The sequence below is a fragment of the Panthera onca genome, chromosome E3 (assembly GCF_046562875.1).
Source record: "Panthera onca isolate mPanOnc1 chromosome E3, mPanOnc1 haplotype 2, whole genome shotgun sequence".
NCBI lineage: Eukaryota > Metazoa > Chordata > Mammalia > Carnivora > Felidae > Panthera > Panthera onca.
Window position 1 is genome coordinate 32,366,839 of NC_138354.1, and position 27,999 is coordinate 32,394,837.

The 27,999-nt window shown below is 52.6% G+C and overlaps 1 protein-coding gene across 1 annotated transcript; it reads left to right on the forward strand.

Moving 5' to 3' along the window:
• Positions 1–659: 659 nt before the first annotated feature.
• On the forward strand, positions 660–27,999 carry LITAF (lipopolysaccharide induced TNF factor). Its single transcript, XM_060648511.3, has 4 exons — positions 660–772; positions 20,592–20,816; positions 23,538–23,694; positions 26,380–27,999. The coding sequence occupies exons 2-4, from the start codon at positions 20,597–20,599 to the stop codon at positions 26,486–26,488; spliced, it is 486 nt and encodes a 161-aa protein (XP_060504494.1). The 5' UTR covers positions 660–772; positions 20,592–20,596; the 3' UTR covers positions 26,489–27,999.

A 27,999-nucleotide genomic window follows, 5' to 3' on the forward strand; every position in this document is an offset into this window, starting at 1 on the left:
CCTCCCTGGGGACATAGAAGGTAGTAAGACAGGATATTGGTTTTATTTAACACCTAACCTGTACTAAACCCTTTGCTTGCAAGATCTCAATGCATTCTTAGATATATGCGACGTACTGTTAATGCCTATTTTACAGACAGGAAACTGAGGCCCAGAGTGGGTGACTTTTCCAAAGGCACACGGTGTATCTCGGGCTATCCGGATGCGTCTGAAGGTACGGAACTCAGTTACGGGTAGAGTAAGGGCTGCTCTACTGAGAGCAGGGAACCCTGAACCTGGGACTCAGAAGTTGGTGGTCCACGCTGTCTGAGGGTGGGAGGGGTTAGGAATGCCAGAGATGGGGGACCTAGGGGAATGGGGAGAGCAGGATGCGGAAATCAGGAGGGGAGGGGGATCGACGAGCAGGGGCAGAATCCGCAGTGGGGGGAGGGGGACAGGATGGGGAGACTGGGGGGGCCCCCCCGAGGTCATCGCGAGGAGCCTCGGCAGAACCTAGGGGATCCAGGGAGTGAGCGGGGTCGGGGTGCACTCTGGGGATGTTCCGCGGGACGGAAGGGACGGGCAGAACCCGGAGGGGGGGGGGACAGCCTCGGGCACGTTCCAGGCCGCACTGGGCGGGGTGGGTCCGCGCGCGGGCTGAAGGGGGAGCCGGAAGCCTGAGCCGCCCCGCCCCCGGCCCCGCCCCCGGCCCCGGCCCCGCCCCACCCCGGTCCGGCCGCCCGCCTGCGCGGCTCGCTCAGACCTCCCGGCTCGACTGGCTGCGCGGGCGGCGGTGAGTGTGGCGCGGGTGCGGGCGCGGGCGGGGGGCGCGGCGGCCCGGGAGGGAGCGGGGCTCGGCGGCGCGAGCACTGGCCCCGGACTCGGGAGCAGCCGAGGCCGGGAGACCCGGGGCATCGCGCCGGTCGCGGGGCTGGGGGGGCTCCGGCGGGCCCCGGGGGTCGAGGCGGGGTGGAGGGCGTAGGGGACCGGCCGAGATCTGGCGCGCGGGGCCCGCCCGGGGCCGGGTGTCCAGCCTCCCGGCGCTTGTCCCGGCCGTGGGACAGGCCGGGTTCCGTCCCTGCCCCGACGAGTGGGCCGAGCGCCAGCGCTGGGGTCGTCCGAAACAATTTCCGGACGCCGGTCCCGGAAAGTCGGCTTTTATGGGCCGCGGCATCGGCGCTCTTTGCCTCTGCCACTGTCAGCGCGTGCCTTTGTGGACACCTGGGGGCCGAGGGAGCCCCCGAGAGGCGAAAGTCCGGACACAGTGAGAAGGGAGCCTTGGCCCTGGCCAAACCCCTTCCCCGCGGGTTAAGGTGGGCACCCGGTGAGCTCAGGGATGAGCCCCGACAGACCCACCTACTGGCGGTGCCCGATGCGTGCTGGTGGCTCCGGCTGGGGAACTTGTGGCGGAGGTGGACATCACCCCTCCCGACCAAGCTAGGCAGGTGGCCTCCTCCCCTCTGCTCTCCAGGTCAGTATGGATCTGGGCAGTGGTGTTGGTCAAGGTCAGGGGATAGGGAAATGGCCCCATTCTAGAAAGGCTGAGCATTCCAGGGCTCAGGCCAGTTGGACCTTCACTAGTTTTCTGATCACTTTTGTGCTTCCGATTCGTGGGGCTGATGTCATTACCTGTTGGACTGAGCTTGCTGGTTGGGAAATCCAGTTTCTGGAAGTCAAGGGCCTTCCCTTACCCCATCAGGTTAGACTGTCCCACCAGCCCTCCCCAGGGGGTACAAACCCTGGCCTTGGCCTGGGGGGCTGGTGCTGGTTCAGGGGCAGCCTGGAAGGCGGGTTGGCCCTGCAGTTTCCCCGGGGGCCCTTTTTAAGCGAGGGCATGGTTTGCATGATTGTATGCTTGACTGCCTCGCTTGCTTGCTTACCTTCCTGTCCCCACCCGCAGCCTTCTAGGGTGGTTCTTTTAAAGTAGGACTAACCTGGATTCCATTGTAAAGAGAGGCATGAGCTGGTATCTGGGACTCCACGACCGTGTTTGGTTTTCTCGTAGCTGGATCAGACTCTGGAGAGCAGGTGACCTGTTCTACCTGCATGAAGTAACACCCTTGCTGTACTTGGCTTACCGCTCAGCCAGCCTTTGTGTGGGATCAAAAAGTGCACCAGACTCTCTAAGAAACATTAATTGTAGATCTACTATGAGAGAGGCCCGTCTTCTCTCTTTCCTGTTACTTTAAGGCATTAATAATAGATGCTTTTGTTCACATTTGAAAAAGTATCCTTGTAATGTTTTTGCGGATTACGTGACTGGGTGATTGATCTGAAACAGGATCAATTTCTTAGGTCTCTAAAATACTAGATACTTTGGTGAGTATACCTCCCTTTACTCCTTCAGTCTCTTTTATGGGCTGGTTGTGAAGAAACAAAGTGCCGCCCTTGCCCTTTAAAGGACTTGGAAGAAATGGCTCCTGGTCCTGAAGGATTTACGCTGTGGGTTAAAAGTGGAAACACATGCAGGTGAAAAAGTCAGTGCTCTCTAATGCCTGGAAGGAGCTTGAGGGGAGTGGAAAGGAGGGAGGTGTGAGCAAGAGGCCAGGATAGCCACTGTGGGTTTAGTAGCAAAGCCAAGGCCTGAGCATATGTGGACACGTGGGGGGACATGTGGAAGCAGCAGAAGGATCTCAGCAAAGTTTCAGAGGAGGCACAGACAAGACGAGGGTTGGGTGGTAAAAGGGGAACCACTGGGAGGGAAGGAGCCAGAAGGCATTTCCAGCCTAAGTTAATTTTCAAGGAGCTAAGCAGCACATACTCTTGCTGTTAATTAACCACAATGCCACTGTGAGAATGGGCTGGTGCCCATCTGGGACTTAAAATTCTGCTGCCAACCATGAATCAACCCAGAGCTCCAGTGATGGTTGGAAGAAAGGAGATTCATGAGAGGGAGTCCTAGAGTCCGGGCACTGCAACTTGTGTTGTATTTGTTTTTGCTTTTATTGCAATGAAAACAGCCCAGTGGATGAGGGGGTCCGTCTCATCAGGCAAAGAGACCCCCTTAACTCTGCATTTCTCTGGTGCGGACGTGTTTATGATGTCCTTGGTGCCCATTTGGCCTGCCATAGTCCGTTCTGAGCTCGACGGGTGTTTGCTTAACCTTAAAATTGTTACTTGAGCTCCAAGTGGTACTTTCCTGGGTCCACACAATGTCTTATTATTCGAATCTTTGTATTCTGGGCCGCCGTGATAACACTCCCTTGGCTAATGTAGTCGTCCCTGCGTGCAGGTTATTTCAGTAGAAGAACTGTGTGTGATTTCACAGGCTTTAAGATACAGACAGAGGGGCGCCTGGCTGGCTCAGCCGGTGGAGCCTGCGACTCTTGATCTCGGAGTTGTGAGTTCGAGGCCCATGTTGGGTGTAGAGATTACTTAAAAATAAAATCTTAAAAAAAAAAAAAGGCACAGACAGAAGAAAGGAAATATAGAGGGTATCTGCTTGGTGGTTCCTTGCTTCCCTGTAGTGGGTGGGAAATTAATTCACCAGGATCCTAAAGGCTCAAGGCACTGTGTCCTTTATGTCTTCTTTCCTTATAGGTGTTAACTTTCGAGAAAGGAACAGCCAAAGAATTTCAGCTGCTTAGTTCAGGGAACTTTAGAATTGTCAGTGTTCCTGGAATAAATTTAAGAGCTTATCATTGCCTTTTGCCTTAACCTTGAGTGCAGGGAGGTTATTTGTAGAGGATGCAGTGATATTTCTGAAAGTTATGTAAAAAATAACAATATTGCAGAAAGTGTGGAAGTTAAAGAAGATCGGGGACGATCTCAGCCTGTGAACCAAACAGCTAGCCTCAGTTTACCTTGTTGCACGGCTTGGTCTGTTATCATGGAGCCTGTTTTTTGTTGTATTTTTTTTTTTTTTTCTGAAGCTGTAATCAGGGTCCGTTACAATTTTGTATCCCGATGCAGTCGTGTTTGTGTTCTCGTGCCGTTTCATCAAAACTCATCATTCCTGTGGAAACTTGGGGATGTGGTTTCACCAGGAATCCAGAGGGAAGTTCCCCTCTCCCGATTGTGGGGGTGGGGGGTGGGGAGGGAGGAGAAGCCCACCTCCCCAGTGGAAGGATTTTTCCATTTCGCGAATCACTGTAATTTGTACTTATGCCATATTTGAACTGGCCTTCAGATTGTAGTAACTTTATCTTTGATTTGTGGGACGTGTCCCCCTGTAGAAACAGACTGAGTCCAGATGATGGCAGTTGAAAATATTGCCCTGAAATCTTTCCTATGAGCTTGAATTTGTTTGAGGTCACATAGCCTAAGAACTGTCGTACAGGGTTCTCGCTTCGTCTTCCGAAGAAGGCAGGAGATCCCGTTTTCTCCTTTTGTCGAAATTCCTCCCCCGTGGTAATTTAGAGTTTAGGAAGTCCCGTTCGCCTTGGACATTTTTTCCGGAACCGTAGGCAGTTTAAATTCCATTCTAACAAAACCGGCCTTTTGCAGAATCTGTGTATTTTCAAGACTGCTAACTAGTCTCAGTTTAAGAATTTGGAGCACTATTCGATTCACTACATGTACGAGTCTGGTAGTTCCTTAGAGTTTTTATAATCAGGTTTCACTTAATGTTTGCATTCTTGTTAGAGAACATTTTTCTCCAGAGATCGCAAAAGACCCGATCTTTTTGGCCTTGCCAGCTGGCTCTCCACCTGTGTACCAACAGGGGCTGTTTTCTTAGATGTCCGTCCTGACATGAGTGCCCCCCATTTTTATTTTTTGGCTTAAGGAATTCCCCCCCCCCCCCCCCCATCATTTCAGTGTTGCAAATATACCAATCGGAGCTGGTCTCTGGGTTCCTTTTCTGGGGCTGGACGGTGGGGACAGGCTGTAGGATTGAATAATCTTCCTTTTCTCTCCTTGAAAGAACTGATTTTAGAAGGAGGATTAGGTTGGTGATTAAAAAAAAAACAAACTGCTTTATCTTCTCCCTGAAGGCCTTGCCCTTTTCTGTGTTGATCTGATGTATTTTTAGAAGAGTTTATCGCCCACATGTGTTTAAAACCGCTTTGTGAGAGTTTGGAAATCTAATGTTTTAAGGGAGGGGTACAGATGTGTGGCCAGGCGTCCTTGTACATCCAGCTGAGGGGTTTTGGAGAGTCCCCAAACCTCGGGGTCTGGACATTTGCTTACATTCAGGCATCTGTCTCTCTCTCTCTCTCTCTGTCTACCTCCCTCCCTCTGTCTTTTCTCTTTCTTTCCTCCTTTTGCCTTCCTTCCTTCTGTTCTTTCTTTCTTTCTTTCTTTCTTTCTTTCTTTCTTTCTTCTCCCTCTCCCTCTCCCTCTCTCTCCCCCCTCCCCCTCCTTCCCTCCCTCCCTCTCTCTCCCTTCCTTCTTTCCTTCTTTCCTTCCTTCCTTCCTTCCTTCCTTCCTTCCTTCCTTCTTCCCTTCCCTTCCCTTCCCTTCCCCTCCCTCTCCCTCTCCCTCTCCCTCTCCCTCTCCCTCTCCCTCTCCCTCTCCCTCTCCCTCTCCCTCTCTTCTCTCCCACCCCCTTCCTTTCTTCTTTTTTTTTTCTTTTCCTCTCTTTCTCTTTCTTTCCTTTCTCCTCCCCATTTAGAAATATTAGAAACCCTGGTCACAGAAACCGGCTGCACGTAATGTTTTGCATTTCACCAAGATACACTTTAAAAAATTACTTTCTTTAAAAAAAACACACAGAACCCTTTTTTTAAAAAAACTTGTTTTTTAAAATTTGAATTGAATGCCTTTGGGCAAGGCCTGCCTGCCTGCCCCACTTCACCTTATGGTTCAGTTTTAGGCTTATAGGAGAGTCGCAGTTAGTATAGGGGGTTCCCCAGGGACCCCTCGCCTGGTTTCCCCCATTGTTTACAATGTCCTTTGTCATCCCCACAGTACCTCTGTCAAACCGAGGAAATGACATTGGTGCTTCACCATTAACAAAACTCCAGGCTCTGTTTGGAGTTCACCAGTTTTCCCACTGACATTCTCTTTTCTGTCCTGAGGTCCCATCCCTGGGACCCCATGCCGTTTATTCCCTTTTCTATCATCCTCTGGTCATACGGTGCCTCAGTCTTGTTTCTCTGACTTCTTGAGGCGTACCCATCAGGGATTTTGTAGAATTTCCCTCAGATTGGGTTTGTCTGGGGTTTTTCTTCTGGTCACACTGGGGTTAGGGGTTTGGGGAATTGGCATGGATGTGTCTCATGACCTCAGGGGGTCCTAATAACATGAACCTTCATCACTAGACTGAGGTGGTGGTTGTCAGGTTTTTCCATTGCAAAATTCCTGTCTTTGTCTGGTGGACTATCCCCTAAAAGCGAGATACAAAATGCAGCCCACACCCAGGAGGGGGATGGAGGGACTAAGCTCCACCCCCTGGAGGGAGGAGCGTCTGCACCCACTATTTGGAATTCTTCTGGAAGGAAGACTTGTCTTTTCTTCTGTATTGAAAAAATGCACACTTCTAAAGAGCTTGCACAGTAGACTTGGCTTTCGTATGTGGAGTATACATACTGTTCTATGCATGTAATATCTCCCTTCTATGAGGACGCAGTGTGGGCATCGCCTTCCCAAAACCCTGTGGGGACCCCGGAGAAATGTAGCACACAGACCTTGCCCTGGAGGGGTGCAATGTGGTCCAGTTAGGGAGACGCAATCTAACTTGCAGACCGGAAGCAATTAGGACGCTTAAGGAGGGCATATGTCGCAGAGGGCTGGATTGTCTGGGATGGGCCAGGGGAGCGGGGCTCAAGGACTTAAGAGAGCTCAGTGGGGAACGTTTCCCACCCTGTTCTCACCTTAAGTCTTGCTAAAGGCAAGGTGGATATTTCCCTTAACTTTCAAAGACGGGACAGTTATAATCCCCCGCTCCCCAGGGTCAACTGGAATATAGCCAGAGTTGAGGAAATAAGCAAATAGGGGACTCCCGAGTAACACAGATATTTATCATCAAGACAGACGCCCAAGCGTGTTTACCTTACTCCTAGGAGGCGCCTGAGGAAGGTAGTAACTCTTTCTTCCTCTGCACAGAGTTCTCACCCAGTGGGTGCTGGTTTCCCAGGCTCGAGGCTTTGGCACAGCAGGGGTGGGGGTGGGGGGATGGGAGCTGCCAGCGGCCCCAGGCTGGACCTTCCACAGTGTGGGATAGCGCGGAACCTCCGCCTGCCGACCCAGGTATGTCTTTCTTACTTTTTGCAGACTTTAAGGAAGCAGAGAGAAACGCAGAATTGATGTTAGAAAATGGTTCAGATACTTTTGGGGGAGGGATGCTGAAAGAAGGCATCAGTCAGAAAGAAGCAGCACCGGAAGTTACGAGGCTGGAGTTTTCCTTGCCTGCGGACAGGATTTGGGGAGAGGGACGCCCCCTTGGGCTTGGGCTGTCGGACTTTGTCGTGTGTCTGTGCTGATGGGCCGCTGCTGCCCGCATGGCTTCTGCTGGGGCTGGTTTCTCTTCGTGTTCTAAGTTTTGAGGCTTATTTTTAGAGACTAACTCTCGTTGGCAGGAGTTGAATACTTTTAGGGGGTTTTCTAGTTGTTCTTGGGCTGCTGGTTCATTAAGCAGAACCCTTACGTGTGGGGTCCCTCCCTGGAAGGTCCAGCCTGGTGCCCACCTTGCCTGGGCCCGGCTTTTTGGTGGGAAGGCCCCCGTGACCGGACCCCCACGCTCCTGGCCACGCGCTGCTCGCCTCCCCACGGGACACAAGTCTATGTCCGCTTCTGCATGTCTAACCATGCTGTTCCCCACCCCCTGGCCTGCCCTCGCCTGTGTCCCCGAGACCCGCCACTTGCCTTAGAATCTGGACTCAGTTTCCCCTTTGGGTCCCCTGTCTCCCTTATGTTGCTTAACTTTGCCTCCTCAAAGGGATTCCTTAAGGCTGGTGAGGGAGGGCCCATTCTCCCTGGTCTGATATAAACCATCAGGCTTCAGAACTGGGTCAGAGCACAAAATTCAAAGAGAAGAACTTTATTTTGGTAAATAGGAGATTGTTGTATGGCTTTGGGGATGATACAGTGAAAACAGCAGTCTATACCTTTTCTCACCAAATAAAGGTAATCAGAAGCTTTAATCACTCTGCAAACACTCAGGGAGGGGCTAAGGCCAGGTGCCGGCCAGCAACCTGAGACAGTTGGGGGGACAAAGGGCTGTGATGACATCATTTCACCCACGGGTGGGAGGACCCAGGAGGCTGGCCTGGGGAGGACAGATCCAGGTTTGCAGAGGCTCTTTCTCCCCACTAAAAAAAAAAAAGTTTTATTTTAAATTAAATTACATAATTATAAATATATTATAATTAATAAACATATTAAATGATGTCTGCTTAATAAGTTATAATTTACTGCATTGACTTTTTTCTTGATTTGGTTTTTGATCATGCAGCATTGCTATGGCTCAGTACACAGAAGATCAGCAAAGGTGTAGGTGAAGGATTGTCCTTCCCACAGTCTACCTCCCTCCCCTGCTCACAGCCACTTTACCAGTTTCTTTCTTTTTTTTTAAATGTTAAAATATTTATTTATTTTTGAAAGAGATTGCGTGCAAGCGGAGGAGGGGCAGAGAGAGAGAGGGAGACACAGGATCGGAAGCAGGCTCCAGGCTCTGAGCCATCAGCACAGAGCCCGACGCGGGGTTGGAACTCTTGAACCTCGAGATCATGACCTGAGCCGAAGTCGGCCGCTCAACCGACTGAACCACCCGGGCGCCCCTTAGAGTTTCTTATATATCCTTTCAGAGACATTTTATGCACATTATATAAGAAGATCCTTCTTCCTTATACCCAAATGATGGTCTGTTTGGACTTTCTTTAATGTAGTGATCTATCCAAGAGATGCATTTCCACACATAAAACTCTTGCTTGTTCTGTTTTGATGGTTGCTGTACTGTTGTTCTGTTGTGCGGTTGGCCCATCACCGATGTGCACCGTCTCCTGCTGATGGAGAGTTAGGTGGTTTCTAGCCACATTGCAGTGAATGCCCCTGTGGGCTCATCATTTGTCTCTTCGCCCACGCGTGAGACATCTCTCCCCTGCATGCCTAGAGGAGGAACTGTTGGGTCGAAGTGTTCGTGCATGTTACAGTTTGATAGGTGCCTCCATTGCACATTTACAGAAAAAGTTGCAAAGTGTTCAGGAGTCGCACGCACCCCGTTCAGTTCCCCCCGTTGTAAGATAGACATCGCACGGCATCAGGGTGTATTTGTCACGAGTAAGAAACTGACATTGGTGTGCCTTACTCTTTGCCAACTCCAGACTATTTGAATTCAGAGGAGGAACTTTCTTCTACTGGATTCTGTTCCGGGATCCAGTCCAGGATCCTGCATTGTATTTAGTTGTTAGGTCTCGTTCTCTGGTCTGTGACAGTTTCTCGGACTTATTTTCTGCGACCTTGAGGCAGTTTTTGAAGGAGTACTGTCCTGGTCCTCTGTAGAAAGTCTGGGTTTTCTGATGTTTTCTCCTGATGAGCCTGGGTCAAGGGTCTGGGGGAGGAAGACCACAGAACTGACGGGCACTTGTCACCCCATCCTGCCAGCAGGTGCGTGATGTCCACAGGACTTCTCACCGATACTAGGCTTGACTGTCTGTCTCTGCCCCATTTTAACTGCATCTCCTGGAGCGAGATGAGCATCTTTTCGTGTGTGAATACCCCCAGGGGAGTTGTCCAGGGTGGGTGGGCCAGGATCAGCTTGAAGGGTATGGGGTTAAGGAGTGGGTGTAGGCCCAAGTCCCTGGGGATCTTCTGGGGGGACGGCTGGTGGGGAAAGAGCAGCCCCTGAAGGAGACAGAGGTGCAGCCCTCGGCCAAATGAGGAAAGCCCTCCAGCCTAGGAAGAGGAGGACAGGAAGTGGGAAGTGGGCTTAGTGGGGTTGTGGCTGAGGGAGGAGTGAGGCCGGGGCAGGGGGATGGAGAGGAGGCGGGGGCTGTACCTGGGCACTTAGAAGAGAAGGAGGGGGACAGAGGGTCCGAGCACCCAGGCAAAGGGAAGAGAGGTGTTCATTTTGACATGTTGATAAGGAAAGATTTGAGGGGACAGCAGAGTCCCCGGGGAGCTGGCCGGGCATGCAGACGCCAGGGTGGCCACACTCAGAGGGTTAAATGAAGTTGAGCCAGAGAAGGCCTCCTTTGGAACTGAGGGCAGGCGGACCGATGCCTGGGAGTTCAGATGGGAGGTTCAGAGAGTCAGGTCAGCCGGGGGAGGGGGGTGGTCAGAGGTGCAGGGGGCCCCCACTGTGGGAAGGAGGGGAGTCCCCTCGAGAATCCACAGGTGGGGAATCTGGGCCGCCCAGCTGGGAGGTGGGTGTATTCATTTCCTATGGCCGCTGTAACAAATTACCCTAAGCTGGGGCAGGGGGGTGGGGGGGTGGGGAGGGGGGTGCTGAAAGAACACAAATCCATTATCTGCCAGCTCTGGAAATCAGAAGTCCAAAATGGATGTCACTGGGTTAAAATCAAGGTGTAGCGTTCCTTCTGGAGGCTCTAGGGGACACTCCATGCTTGCCTTTCCCAGCTTCCAGAGACACCTGCGTTTCTTGGCTCGTGGCCCCTTGCTCCTGTTCCAAAGCCAGTGGGGGAGCAGCCCTGTCTCCTCAGGCCCTCCTGCCTCCCTCTTCTGGGGGCCTTGTCTATGCTTGAATCTTCCTGCCTTGTGGCAGTGACACGTCTGTGTCACTGTGGGCAAGTGACCCCTCCCTGGTCCTTACTCCGCTTCCCTGTACGTCATTAGAATGAGCGCTTGTATTGTAACGGTCATGCCCAGTGCTCTGAGCACATCCGCATGCACCCCTCTGAGGGCTGGGTACTGTCAGCCCATTTTCCAGATGAGGACACCGAGGCACAGAGAGGTGAAGCAACTTACCCGAGTTCACCAAGCCTAGAAGGGGCAGAGTTGGGGGTTTGAGCCACGGGAGCTTAGTTCCAGAGTTTTCGGCTCTTACACATCCCACCTGCCTTTAAATTCCATCATCTGGATTTTCTTTTGGGCTTTTACGTTCCCTTCTCCATGCCGCACGCACCTGCTTACGTCATTCCGAGTCAGCAAGCTGGGCCGCAGTCCGTGCCGCTCCTAGTGACCCGCGGGAGATGGCTGGTGCCTCCCCACTCTTGTGAATGACTTGGGCGTTTCTGGAAACCGTGTGATGGTATCTTGGGCGCGAGGCCCACTGCACCGTCTCTGAGCTCGGTGGTCACGGCCTCAGATTCTCCACCAGGCCAGTTCCTGGCTGGAGTCTGCGGTGAAGCCTGTTATGTCCTGTACTCTTGCGCCACGAGACCTCTGAACGTTGGGCATCGTCTCTCTGTCCTCCTCCCCTGCTTCTGGACCTGCCTGTTGGTCATCTCAGCAGAAAGGGATGGGGGTGGGAAGGACAAATGACCCGAGACTCCTTCAGCCCCTCATCTGCCAAGAGTGCCCATCCCTTCGGTCCTCCCTGGTTATAAACGAGCCCCGAGGAGGGAGGTGCCAGCCAAGCTGTGACTTGTCCTGTCCCCACGCGTCAGCACCAGTTGCTGACATTTATGGTCTCTTGGGGTACAGGATGGAGCCTCTGAGTTTTCTTGACACCATGAAAAAAAGATAGATGGTCATTTCTGAAGAATCAATGAGTCATCATCCGGTTACCCCGTAGTGAGCATGGAGTGACAGGTGTTTCTGAGTGGGGGCTGGTGGCAGTGCGGAGCCTGCTCACGAGTCCTCCAGATGTCGGACGGGTGCTACAGTCACAGGACGAACCCCTCCCTCTCTTCGGTAACCCCAGCCAGAACCAGGAGTGGGCGTTGGCACAAACCAGGGGCACCTTCGCAGAGCAGGTCAGCCCTGACCTTCATCAGTGGCATCAGCTTCCATCAAGAATAGAAATGAGCCCATCTTGACGTTTAGAGATCGTGGCTTCTTTTTTTTCCTCTCTGATTCGATCTTGTTTGTGTCTGCCCACCTCCACACTTCCTTTGCCACCCACGTCTTGACTCGATCTCCTGCCTTGACATCCCCGGGGTGCCCCGTTGAGAAACACCACCTTCCTCAGGAATCCTGGAGGAAATGAAGGGTTTCAGACCCAGTCAAGTGATCCCAATTCTGGGGCGTGGTTGGTGCCACTTTGGCCAAAGCCTCATGTTAACCTTGAGCTGAACCAGGAGACCATGTGTTACCGAGGCTTGTCATTAGATAAGCATCTTCCTGCAAAAAACGTTCTCAGCTTCTGGGTGGAGGTGTTAGGGTAAGACCCTCAATGATGTCTGCTTCCAAACGTTGATGCCGGGATGGGATCTTATTTTCCCTTTTTCCTGGATGGGTCTTATTTTCTCTCCCCATTTGTTGTTGAAGTGTCAGGATGACCAGCTTGTCCTGTGCTCCCCGTGTGAGCACCAGAATCCCGTATCCAGAGGAACCCCTCCATCTCAGGCGCACTGGGGTAGAGGGTCACCCCGCAGAGCACCCGTGACCTTGTGAGCCTAGTTCTAGATGCTAGGGATGCAGATTTGAAGGCATTTCAGTGCTTGCCCTTACAAGGCCCACAGACTGATCAGGAAGAAAGACCAGTAAAGAGAAGTGCTCTGTGACAAATAGAGCAGAGTGCTTCTGTGTCCCCCATTGTTCTGGGTGCTTTTCACAAGTGGATTCATTCAGGGGCACCTGGGTGGCTCGGTCGGTTGAGCGTCCGACTTCGGCTCAGGTGTTGATATCATAGGTCATGAGTTCGAGCCCCACATCCGGCTCTGTGCTGACCGCTCAGAACTGGGAGCCTGCTTCGGATTCTGTGTCTCCCTGCCTCTCTCTGCCCCTCCCCCACTCATTCTCTCATCTCTCCCGGTCTCAAAAATAAATAAACATTAAAAAAAAAATTTTTTTTTAAAAGTGGATTCATTTAATCTTCCCAAGAGCCTTAAGAAACTACCAGTGTCCCCATTTTACGGATGGGATCAATGAGGCACTAAAGTCATGCCCTGAGGCATGCCATTTGGCCAGAGGCAGTCCGGCTGTAGACCCTGCACCCTTGATTTCTGCACTGTGTAGGTTTAATTCTCCCCTGGGGAAAGAAGGGAGAATAAAAAGAGGTTTAATTCTCCCCTCAGAAGGCCAGAGATCGCTTCTTGGGGGAGGTGATGCACAAGCTAGGATGTGACAGATGAGGGGAATTTGCAGCCCATCGGGAAGGAAGGAAACCGAGGGCAGTGGAAAGAGCATGCCTAGGGCATGTCTGGAGATATCTAAGCGAGGCTGCAGACGCATAAAAATGTGCAGGGGCGCCTGGGTGGCTCAGTTGGTTGAGTGTCTGACTTTGGCTCAGGTCATGATCTCCCAGTTCATGAGTTCAAGCCCCGCATGGGGCTCTGTGCTGACAGCGTGGTGCCTGCCTCAGATCCTCTGTACCCGCCCCCTGCCCTTCCCCCCGCCCATTAACAGTCACCCCTGTTTCCTCCCAGCACCCTCCTTCCAGCTCCTGGCCTGCCCTGACTTTCTGGGTCCGGATTTACCTGTTCTGGGCGTTTCATGTCAATGGACTCCTACCCTACGTGGTCTTTGCGCCTGGCTTTCCCCCCCCCACCCCGCGGCATCGCGTTGCCAAGATTCACCCGGCGATCTCTTGGGGCCAACTTTGCGGTGGGAAGGCCCGTCTGCCAGTTGTCTCCAGACTTCCCGGGGTCAGCCCTTACCCTTGGACTTGAGGATGCCGCGCAGACCGCAGCCGGGCTCAGCTCCGCCAACACCGAACGCGCGGCTCTGTGGGAACAGAGCGAGGAGGACCTGAAGGCCCGAAGTAGGTCCCACCAGGGTGTTCCAGAGAGTTCTGAGCCCGGTCAGGCCGAACGTTTTAGGAGCAGGAGGTCTCTCTGGGTTTGTTCCCGTGTCCCAAGGATTCAGGACCGGTTCATTATCAGCTCAGGATGTGAGGATCGCTGGGCTCGGCCAGCCTGGCTTCTCTCCAGGTTGCTGAGGGCCTTTTCCTTCTCTTTCAACAGAGCAGGTATTAAAGAGCCGAGGCTGAGCTGCTCTGAGACTCCTCGGGGAAGGGGCCTTTGCCTTTCCCCGCGCGGGTGTGGAGGCAGCTGGCCGACCCGCCCCGGCACCGTGAGGTCCCGTACATATGAAGCTGCAGAACAACACTGTATCTTGGGGAGGTTCTGACCTCTTCCCATCACAACGGGAAGGAAGAGCTTCCTGGAGATCTGCCTTTGGCTGATATTAAGGTCCTGAACCACCCCCCAGCCCCGCCACTCCGTCCTTATTAAAGAAGCAGATCGCTTTGCATTGCAAAGTCGCCAGTGACAAAATGAGTTGGAATCCATAATAGGCAGGCCTTTTGTCCCCTCGTCCTGAGTGTGTGGTGCGAGCGTCTGCATAAAATGCATCTTTTTACACGTGTGAGGGAGGCAGAGCTTCAAAGAATGTCGCCCCCCTGTTTTTCTTTTCACGTGTCATTTGGGGGTCAGGTGTGCAAAACACGGCTGCTGATTGTGTCTGTGTCTCCCTGGGAGGTGTTGGGTGAGGTCAGAAGCATTCCAGGGTCTAGGGGCGTCTGGGGGGGCTCAGTCGGTTGAGCGTCCGACTTCAGATCAGGTCATGATCTGGTGTGTGAGTTCAAGCCCCACATCAGGCTCTGTGCCTGCAGCTCAGAGCCTGGAGCCTGCTTCGGATTCTGTGTCTCCCTCTCTCTCTACCCGTCTTCCGCAATTGCTGTGTCTCTCTCTTTCTCTGTCAAAAATAAACATTAATAATAATAATAATAAGTCTTCCGCAGTCTGATGGGTGCAGGTTCAAACCGTAGCCCGATGCACTCTGTGTGTGTGACTTTGGACAAGCAGCTTCGCCTCTGTGGGCCCCAGTTTATTTCGTGTGTGAATTGGGATGACGACAACGGTAATTCCTGAGTCAGCGGGACCACGTGGGGTGACGAGTAAGGGTGTCAATTACGGAGGCGGCGGCAGGCAGTACGAGAGCCCCTTATAGTTCCCGTTATAGTTCATCGAAATGCAGTGCTGGGTGAATGCGAATTCACATCTTAGTGTGAGCCTGGGGTGGGGAGTGGGGAGTAGGTGACAGATAGCAGGTTTTGCTCAGACCAGGACCTCTGGGTTCAGAGATTCCCAAATAGGGTTCAAACAGCCTGGTTATCTGGTACCCTTTGCATCGTTCACTTTCTTGCTGGGGGAGAATCCTGCAGGTTCAAGACTCCAGCGCCGGAGGGAGTGGGCGCCAGCCAGTCCAATCCTGGTTGGCCCCTTTAGGCAGAGGGGAGGGCTCCCTGGGCTGATCACTTTCCCTCTGCCCACCTCCCTTGGTTGTGACTCACTAGATGAAACCATGAGAGGCTGGGCATAATACAGACCTAGGGGACCCCAGGGCTCAGTCAGTAAAAGGTTAAAATTCGTTCAGACAGCTGCGTTCATGACAGCAAGAAGAGGGGAAACAGATTTTGGGACTACTGAATGAATAAATGCCAGTGGTTTGGAAAACTCATGGGCCCCCAAATACCTCATTGCCCACCTCTCTCTCCCTTTCTCAGTGGGGACTTAGGGGAGTGAAAATTGGTTTGGGGGGTGGGGGAGAGGTTAAAAAAAAAAAGTCTTAGATAGTACGGTGCTGTGTGGCCCTCCAAAACTCAACCCTATCCAACGAAATCTTATTTCTTAGTATTTAATTTCTCTTGTTAGGTAGAAATTAAATTATATTTAAATTCATTAATTAAATTTAAATGTAATTTAATTTTTTCCTTGGGGGTGAGGAGGGGGTGAGGCAGCTATAATGAAAACAAGATTGAGAAATCATGTTCTAAACCAGGGTTTGATGAATGAGCTACTCCCAGACTCATTCCTGTAAGCCCAGGAATAAGTATCCGTTATATACCCCTCCCTGCCCATTTAAGAGAGAATCTCTCATTGAGGAAATCCGTTGAGACTGCGAACGAGGGGAATTTTCAGCTAGGGACCCCAAAATTCCAAGTGGCACATTTACAGGTGATAAAGTGGGGGCTGGGATGGTGCAGCCAGTCACGGGCCAATTTCTAGGTTCAAGTCCAGGCCTTTTTGTGTTAGAAATGCCTCTGTGTGCATCAGACACGCGTCCTTTTCCTTTTCTGTGACCCGTGGCCACACTGGGCTGCGTGACATTGGGCCCCAGTGCAGTATGGAAACGCAGGGCCCCGCTTCCCAGAGTCTTCAGAATTTCAAGTTGGGGACAGCAGAGGATCGGGCTGAGCGCGGGTCCCCCGGGTGGCGGGCCCCCCGGGGCTGCCACACTCCGGTGACATTTTCCGTGTCTGAACAATGGGTTTGGAATGCCTTTGTGGATTTAAAGTCGCTGATGATGGAGCCCTTCTGAGGTGGGGAAAACAGAGCTCCCGAGCCCCGAGCGTTTCCTGGATGCGTGGAAGGTGGTGGAAGGTGGATGGAGAATTGCCTTCAACGTGTCCTTTTCAATGGGCGGTCAAGAAAAGCCACTCTCAGGGGCCTAATCACAAAGTTAAACAAGTGGGGAGGCAGGGAGGACACCCCCTCGTCTTTTCCTTTATTCCCGCCCCCGCCCAGGCTCCCGGTAACGATGGCAACCTGGGATCCGTGGCCGCCTCCCTGGCCTCCCTGGCCGCCAAAGGGATTCTCAAGGCTGTGCTTTTATGTGGCAGCACTGTGGCTTTGCTCTTCTGTGAAACTCGAGGTGCCTTCCTGTGGGTCCCAGAGGGAGGAGTGCCGGAGTCAGATATGACTGTGGTAGCACCTCAGCACGTAGGGGGCCTTACCTGGAGGGACGCGAGGGATGAAGGGTTCTCTGGTGACCGTGCAGTGCGTATGTGTGTGTGTGGTCTGTCTGTGTATCTGTCTTGTAGGTCTGTGTGTGTGTGTGTGTGTGTGTGTGTGTGTGTACGTGTGTGTTGGAGTGAGAGAAGGCTGGCTGCCTTTTCAGAGTTTCACGTTGGGGGGTGAGGACCAGGAGGCGGAGGCTGGTTGAGCAGAGCTTTCTGGAGGGGCGGCTAGGTGGGCGGCTAGGCGGGCCTGCTGCCCCCCACCCCTACCTCCACCCCTGGGGGGGGGAACCAAATTACAAAGAAACGGGGGAATGTGGGGAGAAAAAGAAAAAGAAATAGGACTGAAGTGGCATTTCCTGGCCTGGGGCCTGGGGAGGGGAGGCCCTGGAATTTATTTAGAAAGCCTTCAAACCAGCTGGCTATGTTTTTGGATGTTTTTTTTTTTTTTCCCCCACTATTCTAGCCTGTTCTTGTACGTTTTCACGATTATAAGTGTTTATCCTGTGGCTGTTTGACACAAAGTCAGTGTTCCCAAGAGACACTGTCCCGAAGTTCAGAAACTAGGATGTGGCCACCAGACCCACGATGCCTGGACAATTAAGCCGCCCAGCCTTGATTTCCAGAAGCGTTTTCTAGAAGCGCAGGCCCTTCTTCCTTCCTTTAGGGGAAAGTAGCCCCCCCCAACACCCCCACGTTCACCCTTGACCACACAGTTTCTGGCTGCCTTTTGTCACTTTGGGAGGAAGGGGCAGTGGTTTTGAAGCGGAGGGATTTGGCCTTCCGAGTTGAGTCATTGTTTCCCGGCCGTTTGACCCAAACCTTTTCTGCACAATTTAGGGCCCTCCAAGGCCCCCCCAGACCATAGTTTTCCCTCCCAGAGCAGCTCCCTTGCAGCCGGAGTGCTCGGTGCTATTTTAGGCTCTCTGTACAACCTGTGTTTTCGGCTCTTGTGGTTTTCTTCTATGACTCAGTTTTTAGAATAAACTGTGGAGGCAGCTCGGGGTCTGCCTTTGTTGAGACGCGAAGGGACAGCGAGTCCTTGACCTTCAGCGAGGTCAGGAATTTCTCCAGAGCGCGCCCCCAGCCTGAGTCCCCTGGAGCCCATGCCGGGCCGGGAGCAGCTGCCGGCTGATCCCAGGGCTGATGTTTGTGTTCTGTCTCCCTTCTTCCTTCTGCTTTTCTGTTTCCCTGTGTCAGAGGAAACTGACAACATACCGTGACCACTTTTCACAAGGTTCCCATTTTTAAACCCTGGACCTGTTTTCACAGATGCCCCTGCCTTCCTGACTAGCTGTCCCCCCCTGCCCCCCCACCAATAGACTTGAATGTAGCTGCCACCCACCGTCCCCTCCACCCACATGTAGGGGCCTTCCACGGTTGGTTTCTTGCTTCTGTTACTCACCAGCTTCAGCTACACTTCCTAGGGTTGGACCACTCCTCTATAACCTTCCATGGCTCCCCGTGTTCCATAGTCCTGCCGTCCTGGAGAAGCAGAAAGTGAGCCACATAGATAGTTGAAAATTTTTCGGCTGCTACATCTAAAAAAGTGCAAAGACACAGGTGAAATGACTTGCAAGGACACATTTTACTTAACTCCACCTAGCTAAAATATTGTTATTTCAACATAACTGTCCGTTTGAAAAATTAGGAATGAAATATTTCACGTCAGTGTTTTAAAATTTTTTGAAATCCGGGGTGTGTTTTCTGTTGACATCATATCCTAAGTTGGATGCTAATATTTTGTCAGAAATGTTTGATCTAGATTCGGAGCTCCTTAAATTTGCTGTAGATAAAGTCGATTCACATAGCCGAGGGGTCCTTTGGAAAGGTGGAAAAGTTTCCATAAGTTTTCCAATAATTGCATTCATATTAGATGTTTTTTTTTAAAGTTTATTTACTTATTTTGAGAGAGACAGCATGTGTGAGAGGGGCAGAGAGAGAGAGAGAGAGAAGGAGAGAGAGAACCCCAAGCAGTTTCCACACTGTCACTGCAAGGAGCTCGAACCCATGAAACCATGAGATCATGACCTGAGCAGAAATCAAGAGCTGGACGCCTAACCGACTGAGCCACCCAGGTGCTCCTGCCTATTAGATTCTAAATTTAAATCGCTTAAACTTGAAATGCAATTTAAAAATTCAGCTTCCGGGTCACACCAGCCACATTCTGAGAGTCCAGCAGCTGGGGGGGGGGGGGGGGGCGGGGGGGAGTGCGTGGGGAGCTGCTGGATGGCCATATTGGACAACCCAGATGGAGAACATTTCCATTCTTCCAGAAGGTTCCATCGGGCAGACATCTCCAGTTAAGCCCCAACACCTCCATAGGACTTTCAAATTTTCAACAATCCGGCCCCAACCTGTCTAGCTTTATTCACTGACTTTGTTTTACACGGATTCACTTTCCCTTGCCTCTGTCTCTGCTTTGGAACCCCCTCCCCTCTCTTCCCCCAGAGAAATGTCCTCTTTTGGCCGCAGCTCAAAGGCTGAGCTTCCTCGAAGGAGTCTCCCCTTCTCCCCGCGGCAGACTTAATTGCTGCTTCTGCTTCCCACGGGTTCTAGAAGACAAGGCAGAGTGCAGGGGATCTCGTGCACACCGCCCTCCAGCCCATTTCCCCATTTCTCCTGAGACAGGTTTCAATGGATCTTCTAAGGCTGCCTTAGCCCTGCCCCTTTAGAAAAACAGAGCCACACAAAGGGCGGCACTGTGTCCTTCTCCAGCTGCCCTGGGGCCGCTGAGCACGGGGCTTCAGACAGGAATGCACTCTGGGTACAGGCCACGTAATTCTAGGCGGGCATCAGCTCTGCGAGGTGGCGGCGGGGGTGGGGGCACCCTTTCTTTGCCCTCACAAAAGGAAATATGTGCCTGGCTTCTCTGATTACTCCTTTCTCAAAATGGGAGCCGTGTGTGTGTATGTGTGTGTGTGTGTGTGTGTGTGTTTACTTTTTAAAAACCGTAACAGGGCCCCTGCGTGGCTCAGTCGGTTAAGCGTTCCACTCTTGATTTCAGCTCAGGTCATGATCTCACTCACCGTTTTGTGAGTTCGAGCCCCGTGTGGGGCTCTGCATGCTGCCCGCACACCGAACCTGCTTGGGATTCTTTCCCTCCCTTTCACTCTCTCTCTCTCTGTCCCTCCCCTGCTCTCTCTCGCTCCCTCCGTCTCTCTCAAAATAAATAAACTGAGAAAGAGAAACCTGTAACTTACCAACAGACAAGTGCACACACCTTAATTGTATCGCTTATATTTTCACATAGTGTTCATACCACGTGATCACCCCCCAGCATGAAGAACAAGACCAGCCCCTTAGAAGACTCCCCGCCACCCGGCCCACCCCTTCCAGCCTCCACCCCCCCCTCACCCCTGCAGGATTCACGGCTTTCCTGACTTCTGGCCCCTGTGACTCCTCTCGCCTGCTTCTGAACTGTATTAAAATGGTATCACACGGTGTGCATTTCTGGCTTCCTTCGCTCAGACACTCCATTGGTGATAGGTTGTGGTTGAGTTTGAACGCCTGGGTCTTTTCTGGCTCCTGAAACCCCATCCGTAAAAACCACAGTGGGTAAAAAAAGAAGTCGCCAGATGTGAAAGGCGGGCCACCGTTGGGCAGGAGTTTGAAGGGTGAAGAAAAAAGCTTCGGCTCCATTTGGGGGTGATGTGTGCTTGGAGTTTTCTAGGTGCTAATGATTTGGCGTGGTGATTTTTTCCCTTTTAGCCTTATTTGGGGAATCCCTCGTTCAGGTGATAGTTCTTGGGTCGTGGAGGGACGTTAATTAACTCCCTTTCTGGCTTTTGGACGCGGCTGGACACAAGCCATTTCCTCATTTTCTGTCTGGTAGGGATTGGACGATTCGGGTGGAAGGGGGTGGGGGAGAGAGAGAGGGAGAGGTGTCGCTCACATTTCTGATCTGGTGTCTTCTGTTTTGCTTTAGGTAACATGTCTGTTCCGGGATCCTATCAGGCGGCCGCAGGGCCTTCCTCAGTGCCGTCCGCACCCCCGTCCTACGAAGAGACAGTGGCGGTTAACAGTTACTTCCCCGTGCCTCCTGCACCTGTGCCAGGGCCGACCACGGGGCTGGTGACGGGCCCAGATGGGAAGGGCATGCATCCCCCCGCGTACTACACCCAGCCAGTGCCCGTCCCCAACGCCAACGCAAGTACGTGCCGCCTCCCGCGCCCCCTACCCTCTCCTTGGCCCTCCGCCCTGGCTTTGGGGACTCCGCAGGAAATCAGGGGAGCCACCGGAGTCCCTCGGCCTGAGTCTAAATGAAATGCTGGTCAGTCGGCCTCTACCCCCTGTCCTGGAATTTTCCATCTAGTCCTCCGGGTTCCACATCTGTGGGGCTCCTGTCGTCTCCCTGATAAAGTACTGTTTATGAACTTTCCCACGTCCGCCACAAACCAGTCCTTTGGCGCTGACCACAGAGGCACACGGCAATCCCAGGGAAAGTGGGGGGTGGAGGGGGTGGGGGGTTTGCTTGTAAGGGTCCCCTCCCTGCCCGCTGAGGCTCAAACCTCTGCCCCGAGGCCGGGGCTGGAGTAGGAGAGGGAGCAGAAAGCCAGGAGTTAGGAACCGGTGAGCCGACCCTGTCCCAGCCCGCCAGCCCGCCCGCCTGGCTTCCCGGCCTTCCAGCAATTTCTTCATGGCCTTGCCCTCTGGGCCGTCCTGCTGCCCAGGAGTGCCCAGGCACACAGCTGATTCAGTATCACAAGCCACTCGGGAGGAGATCAGCAGTTCAGAGAAAGGGTTGTGAGTCAGACTTCCTGGCCTCACCCGATGGCCTCGGGCCTCAGTTTCCCCACCTGTAAAACTGGGCCTCATCAAGTGCCTACATCAGTGGTTGTTGAGATAAAAATAAAATTCTATGAGTAATCATTTGATAAAAGGGAGCCAGTGTTGACGTGCTCGAGCAACTTTGACCCCTTCAGCTGGAAGAGAGCGAGGTGACTTTAGACAGTTTCACATCACGCTCTGATCAATAATTCATTCTTGCACCAAGTTAAAAAAAAAAAAAAAGATTTTTAACACCGCTCACATGTGAGCGTTAGCAGATGCTTTCATACTCCTTTTCTGGAAGGAGAGGCTTTCTGGGACTTTCGAGGAGTATTAGGTTCTGTGAGCTTGGACGACAGTTAATTTCCCCTCCTGCCTGGATCACAGAAATGGCGTTCCAGCTGGAACAGAAGGTAGTCACTTTGAGAGGAATACGAGCTTGCACAGCTTTGCCAAAAACCAAAACCATTTTGAGTGCTCAGGCCTTCACGATTTATGTCACTCGAGGCTCACCTCTGGTGACTGTGAACGCCTGTACGTGTTCTTTACATAGTTTTCTCGCTTTAGCACGAGTTTACGTACTTGGGCCACGGGCACCTCGATTCCCTGGACTTGCCCCAGAGTCTGGGCCGGCGTTCCCAGCCCAGCGATGAGGCGGTAAACTCCTGCCTTATCGCTGGCCGTTGGACTTCGTCAGGAGCCCCGTGTGAAAAGACGAAACTATTTATCGAGGGTTCACCGCGCCCACGACACGGCCTGAGGTTCCTTACCCCCTTCCCCCCCTGCCCCCCCTTATCTCACGTAACCCTGGCAACAGCCGTTACTTCATGTTTTCAGATAAAAGCGTTGCTGAGATATGATTCCCGTACCGTAAAGCTCACTCTTTTTAAAGTGTACAGAACTCAGGGGTTTCAGTAAAGTCGCAGACCTGTGCGACCCTCAGCGCTAATTCCAGAACGTTTCCAGAAAGAAAGCCCGTACCCGTGAGCCGTCCCTCCCCGTCCCCCAGCCCCTGGCAACCACTAATCCGTGGATGAAGAAAATTGAGGCGAAACCCCATCGTATCACTGTTTCTGGAATTAACCATCCGCAGACCACCTTCGTAGAGCTACTTAGGGAGCTTAAAGAGCCTTTTGGGGACCCTGCCCCAGTCTTGCTGAATCAGCCTGTGTTGGGCAAGGTGGGAAGTGCGGGGGGGTGGGCAGCAAGCTTGCTACATGTTTCCAAGTTTGAAAGCTCGGTCGGGGCTGAGCCGCAAACGGCCGCAGGAACTTCTCCCCACCCGCCCTGTGTGGGGGTGAGGGGGGTTGAGAGCCCGTCGCAGGATGATGCTGGAAAGACGCCACGTGTTGTAAAACACACGTAACGTACAATTCGTCATCGTAAAGCGCTTCTCAGCGTGAGGTTGAGCGGCGTTAAGCACGTTCACGTTCTCACGCGGCATCACCGCCGTCCCTTTCTAGAACTTTGAAACCTCACAAAACTTGAAACCCTAAACTTGCCGAACAGCAGCTTCGCGTGCCCTTCCCCCACCCCTGTCCCAGCCCCCGGCGTCCATGGCTTTCCACTGTGAAGTGGATGGTTCTAGGTGCCTCGTCCACGAGAAATCACGCGGTATTTGTCCCGTGGCTGGTTGATTTCACTCCGTGTGATGGCCTTAAAGTTCATCCGTGTTCTAGTGCGGGTCGGAATGTCCTTTTTTTTCCTGTGTTTTTTTTTTTTTAATTTTTCATTTATTTTTGAGAGAGAGAGACAGGGTGAGTTGGGGAGGGGCAGAGAGAGAGAGAGAATCCCAAGCAGCAGCACAGAGCCTGACACGGGGCTCGCACTCACAAAACCGTGAGATCATGACCTGAACCCTCAACCAAGAGTCGGCCGCCTGACCGACTGCGCCACCCAGGCGCCCCAAGATGTCGCTCGAAGGCCTAGTGAGGCTCTACTGTCTGGAGAGGTCCCTTCGTGCTTATCCACTTGCTCACTGGGGATGCTCGGGTGGCTCCGGTGAGCGGTGCTGCTGTGAACGTGGTGTCCAAGCCCCTGCCCCCACCCCTGGTTGTCCCGGTGGCCCCCCGCGTTCACTTGTCGCCCGTTCCTGTTCCCCCAGTTGCTGTGCAGACCGTCTACGTGCAGCAGCCAGTGTCGTTTTTCGACCGTCCAGTCCAGATGTGCTGTCCTTCGTGCAACAAGATGATCGTGACCCAGCTGTCCTATAACGCCGGTGCCCTCACCTGGCTCTCGTGCGGGAGCTTGTGCCTGCTGGGGTAAGTCCGGCGTGCTTGGCCCCCAGGCTCTCCCCCGACAGAAGTCGTCCCCAGTGGGGGACCACCGCTCTCCAGCACATCACAGCTGGAAGCTGCTGTCCCATCCGCCACGTCTGGCTCGCCTGCTCACACCCCTCCCGGGCAGACACAGCAGCCCCCTGCGTCTGGGCGGGGTGATACCCTTAGACATTTCTTTTTCTTTTCTTTTTTTTGTTTTAACGTTTATTTATTTTGAGAGAGACCGAGACAGAGCGGGAGGGGTAGGGGAGGGGCAGAGAGAGGGAGACAAACAGAATCCAAAGCAGGCTCCAGGCTCTAGGCTCTGAGCTGTGAGCACAGAGCCCGACGCGGGGCTTGAACTCGCAAACCGCGAGATCACGACCTGGGCCCAAGTCGGACGCTTAACCGACTGACTGCGCCGCCCAGGCGCCCCCAGAAAGGGAACTTCTGATGAGTGTCAGACTCTGCTGATCTTAGCTTTCAGATTGGGGCAGCTCTTCTGTCCCTCCCTCCTTTTCTGATTACATGCAGGGTTGTAGGGTTGTGGGGTCAAGTGCTGCCTCAGTACTGTGTGCCTCTGGGCGAGTGACTTCACCTCTCTGCTCCGTTTCCCTCTTCTGAAAACTGGAGGTGATAACGCTCCCCGCCCCTGCCCCCAGGGGTTGTTGGGGATAGAATAAGTGAATGTATGCATCCCGCAGCTTGGAGCTGTGTCTGTGTGCGTAAGACCCTGGCGAGGGTGGTGAGGGTTAGCTCGAAGGCACTGACTGACCTTATTTGAACTTGGGTAACCTTAGACCATAGGGGGAATTTTTTTTCATAAGATTATTTCCTTACCAGGCGGTATCCTGTTTCTGCTTTGTGTAAGCCAATGTCTTCCTGTAAATTGTTGATTTTTTTTTATTGAATGATAATTGACAGACATTATTAGATCAGTTTCAGGCATACAAGATAGTGATTCAGTGTTTTCATACATTATGAAATGATCACCACGGTAGGTCTAGTTCCCGACCATCTGTCACCGACCAAAGTGATTACAATAATGTTGATTACGCTGCCTGCCCTGTGCATTGTGATTTTTAACTACATTTGGGCAAACATGGCCTGTGGGGGTGTTTTCTGTTACCAACCAGCTCTCCAACCCCAGCTGTGATTCAGTTCAGTTCTGACACTTAAGTACCTGCAGTTAGCACAGACCCCACAGCTTAAGCACCCAGTCCCATACACTGCGCCCCAGTAGAGATGCGAGTCACAAATCTCGGGCCATCCATCCTTCTGACCCCGACCAGCTATAAATGGGGTGTCCCACTATCCCTTTAGATTTGATAATTTGCTAGAACGCACAGAACTGTTTGCTGTTGGCTCACAGAACTCAGGAAGGCACTGTACTTAACATTTACCAGTTTGTCATGAAGGGTACAAATGAACAGCAGGTACGTGAAGAGATACCTGGAGTGAGGTCCAGAAGGGTCCCGGGCGCACAAGCCGCTGTCCCCGTGGAGTTGGGGTGCACCACTCTCCTGGCCCATGGATGTGTTCAATCCGGAAGCTCTCCAAATAGATTGTTCAAGGGTTTTTACAGCCCCAGCCCGTACCTATCCCCTCCTGAGTTCTAACCTAGGAAGCCCAGCAGCCCCATCCTGAGGCAGGAACCCTGCCCTGGTCGCCTTGTTAGCATAAAAGCAGGTGTGACTGAAAGGGGATTGTTTTGCATGACCGAAGGCACTCCGGTCACTCCGGAAATTCCTAGAGTTTTGGAGCTCCTTGCCAGGAACTGGGGACAAAGACCAACTGTAGTTCTTATTATCCCACAGGCTATCTGAAGGTCCAGCCTGTGTGCACTGATAACAGATGACGTAGGTTAAGAGCTGTTCTTTGGGGGATTCTGATTGGTTGCAGCCTCTCCATATGGAAGAGTGATCAGTCTAGACAGGGGTCAGCAAACTGTAGCCTTGGGGCTGAATCCAGCCCGTTTTAAGTTCTAGTGGGACAAACACCGCCCCCCCCCCCCAATTTGTTTACAGATTGTATCTATGGCTGTTTTCAGGCCCCGATGGCAGGACGGCCCAAAGTATGTGCTTTCGGGCCCTTTACAAAACAAGTTTGCTGGTCCCAGTCTGAGACTTTGAAAGATGCCCAGATGAGCCAGGATTTGAAGATACACCCAGGACAGTCTGTCTGAGATAGCAGCCTTGGCGTTGGTTGGTGTATTAGTGCCCTGGGGCCGCCATTGCCAACAACCACAAACCCGTTGGCTTAAAACAATAAAAACGCATCCTCTCACAATTTTGGCGGCCGGAGGTTCAACATCAAGTGTTGTGCTCCCTCTGAGGACTCTCAGGGCAGAGTCCTTCCTTGTCCGGTGGCCCAGGTGGCCCTCGGCTCCTGGCCGCACGACGTCGGTCTCTGCCTGTGTCTTCACCCTGTCCCTCCCTGCGTCTCCGTGTCCCTCTCCTCTGTCTTCTTGCAAGGATGTCGGTCATTGAGTTTAGGGAGCCCACCTCGATAATCCGGGATGATCCCATCTTGAGATCATCAATGACACCTGCGAAGGCCCTTGTTCCGAGGAAGGTGACAGCCGTAGGTTCTGGGGGGGTTAGGACGTCGACGGATCCACCCCCCGTCCCGAACTGAAACCCTGACGGAGGATGGCATGCTCCGTGTGTGGCTCTTTGTTTCTTCCAGGTGCGTGGCAGGCTGCTGCTTCATTCCCTTCTGCGTGGACGCCCTACAGGACGTGGACCACTACTGCCCCAACTGCAAAGCTCTCCTGGGGACCTACAAGCGCTTGTAGGACTCGGCCAGACCCGGAGGGAGCCGCGCGCCGCAGGAAGTGCTCTCCGACTCGTACCCAGTCCCGCCCCTGGTGGGGGTTCCACCTTGCCGGCCTCGTCTCCCCAGGGGCTTCACCTTCGTGTCTTCTTTTGGGGGCAAAAAAATACATCGCCAACGCACCCCACCTCCAGAACCCCAGACGTTGCTGCTTGGCGTCGTGCACAGGACACGCAAAGACGTTCACCTTGAGTGCTGGTTCAAGGGCCTCCCGCCTACCGTGACCCCAAGTCACCCCGTCCAACTGTGACCGTTGCCCCGTCCAAGTATCTTCTGGTGATTGGCCGGTGGCCGGCTGCCTCGGGGCCCTTTTCTTGCCTCGGGGGCCTTTCCGGGGGACAGTCTCAAACCGAGAAGCCACACGTTGCCTTATTTTTTGAGACTGTTCTGGCCCAGATACCGAATACGGCTGACCCAGCCTTTTGAGTGCTTGCCTTCAGGCTCATCTGTGTCCCCCCCGCCGCCCCCCTTGTGGCGACAAAAAATCTTGTCTTATAAACTAAGGGCTTGGCTCTCAGTCTGTAACGGCGGGCTTTTCATTAGCACACCGATTCACTTTAATTTCTTCATTCCTTAAGTGCAAGGAGGACCTACTCACACCCGCCAGACACACATCGGTGAGGTCAGAAATGCATGCTGAAAACGTAGGGCCGGATCCACCCATGGATCTGGTTTCCCTCAGCTGCTTTCCATGAAGGGCTTTTTTTTTATTTTTGGAGAGGAATTGTTTGTATTAACCGCTCTTATGACCTCCTTTTGGTCTTAAACACCTTGGGACCTCATTTTGAAAGGAGGGATTTATAGAACCATTTTTCTTAACCGTATGACTGTCACCACGTTCCCATTTGCCAGTGCACTTTCTCTCTCTCTTTTTTTGTTTTTGGTCCTTAACGGAAAAAGTAATGGATAATTTCATCCACTGCTTCTCCTTGGGTTTAGCGTGGTTCTTAAAAACCTCTATAATGGCGCTCTTAAAGAGGGACCCCATTTGGGTTCCCAGTGGTTAGAAAGGCCAAGGAAGAGCAGTTTCAGCACATCCCGGTACCACGGTGCTGGAGAGCTTGGGGACCTGACTGTTGCAAGGGAATCTAAATTCTGATTTTATTTTTCAGAGATACAGTTTGTTGTAGGACGTCGGAAGACATGATTTCTGGGACTCAATCGGCAAACCAGAGTTCTCGGTTGGCTGTTGTGTCATCTTCGAAATCAAGATAAAGCTGGGGTCCGGCTTTCAAGAGTCCCCGTTTTGATACTGAATATGCACAGGGCGTGCATGTGAATGATATGTAGAAATCAAGCCTAGGGCTTGAACGAAAATCTGTATATTGGCTGAAAATCCTAGCTGTAACCATTGATTCAGCTTATACATTGGATGTTCTGAAAGTAATTATTTTTGCAATGATTTATGGATACTACATAGTACTTTGGTGTTATCTGCTTTTACAAAATAAAGTCTTTGGTTTACTCGGTGAA

Bases quoted from the DNA above. Each gene is read 5' to 3' on its own strand.
- LITAF (XM_060648511.3), top strand. From the start codon at position 20,597: ATGTCTGTTCCGGGATCCTATCAGGCGGCCGCAGGGCCTTCCTCAGTG. The intron at 20,817-23,537 runs GTACGTGCCGCC...CTGTTCCCCCAG, and splicing joins CGTCCCCAACGCCAACGCAA to TTGCTGTGCAGACCGTCTAC. The intron at 23,695-26,379 runs GTAAGTCCGGCG...TGTTTCTTCCAG, and splicing joins GGGAGCTTGTGCCTGCTGGG to GTGCGTGGCAGGCTGCTGCT.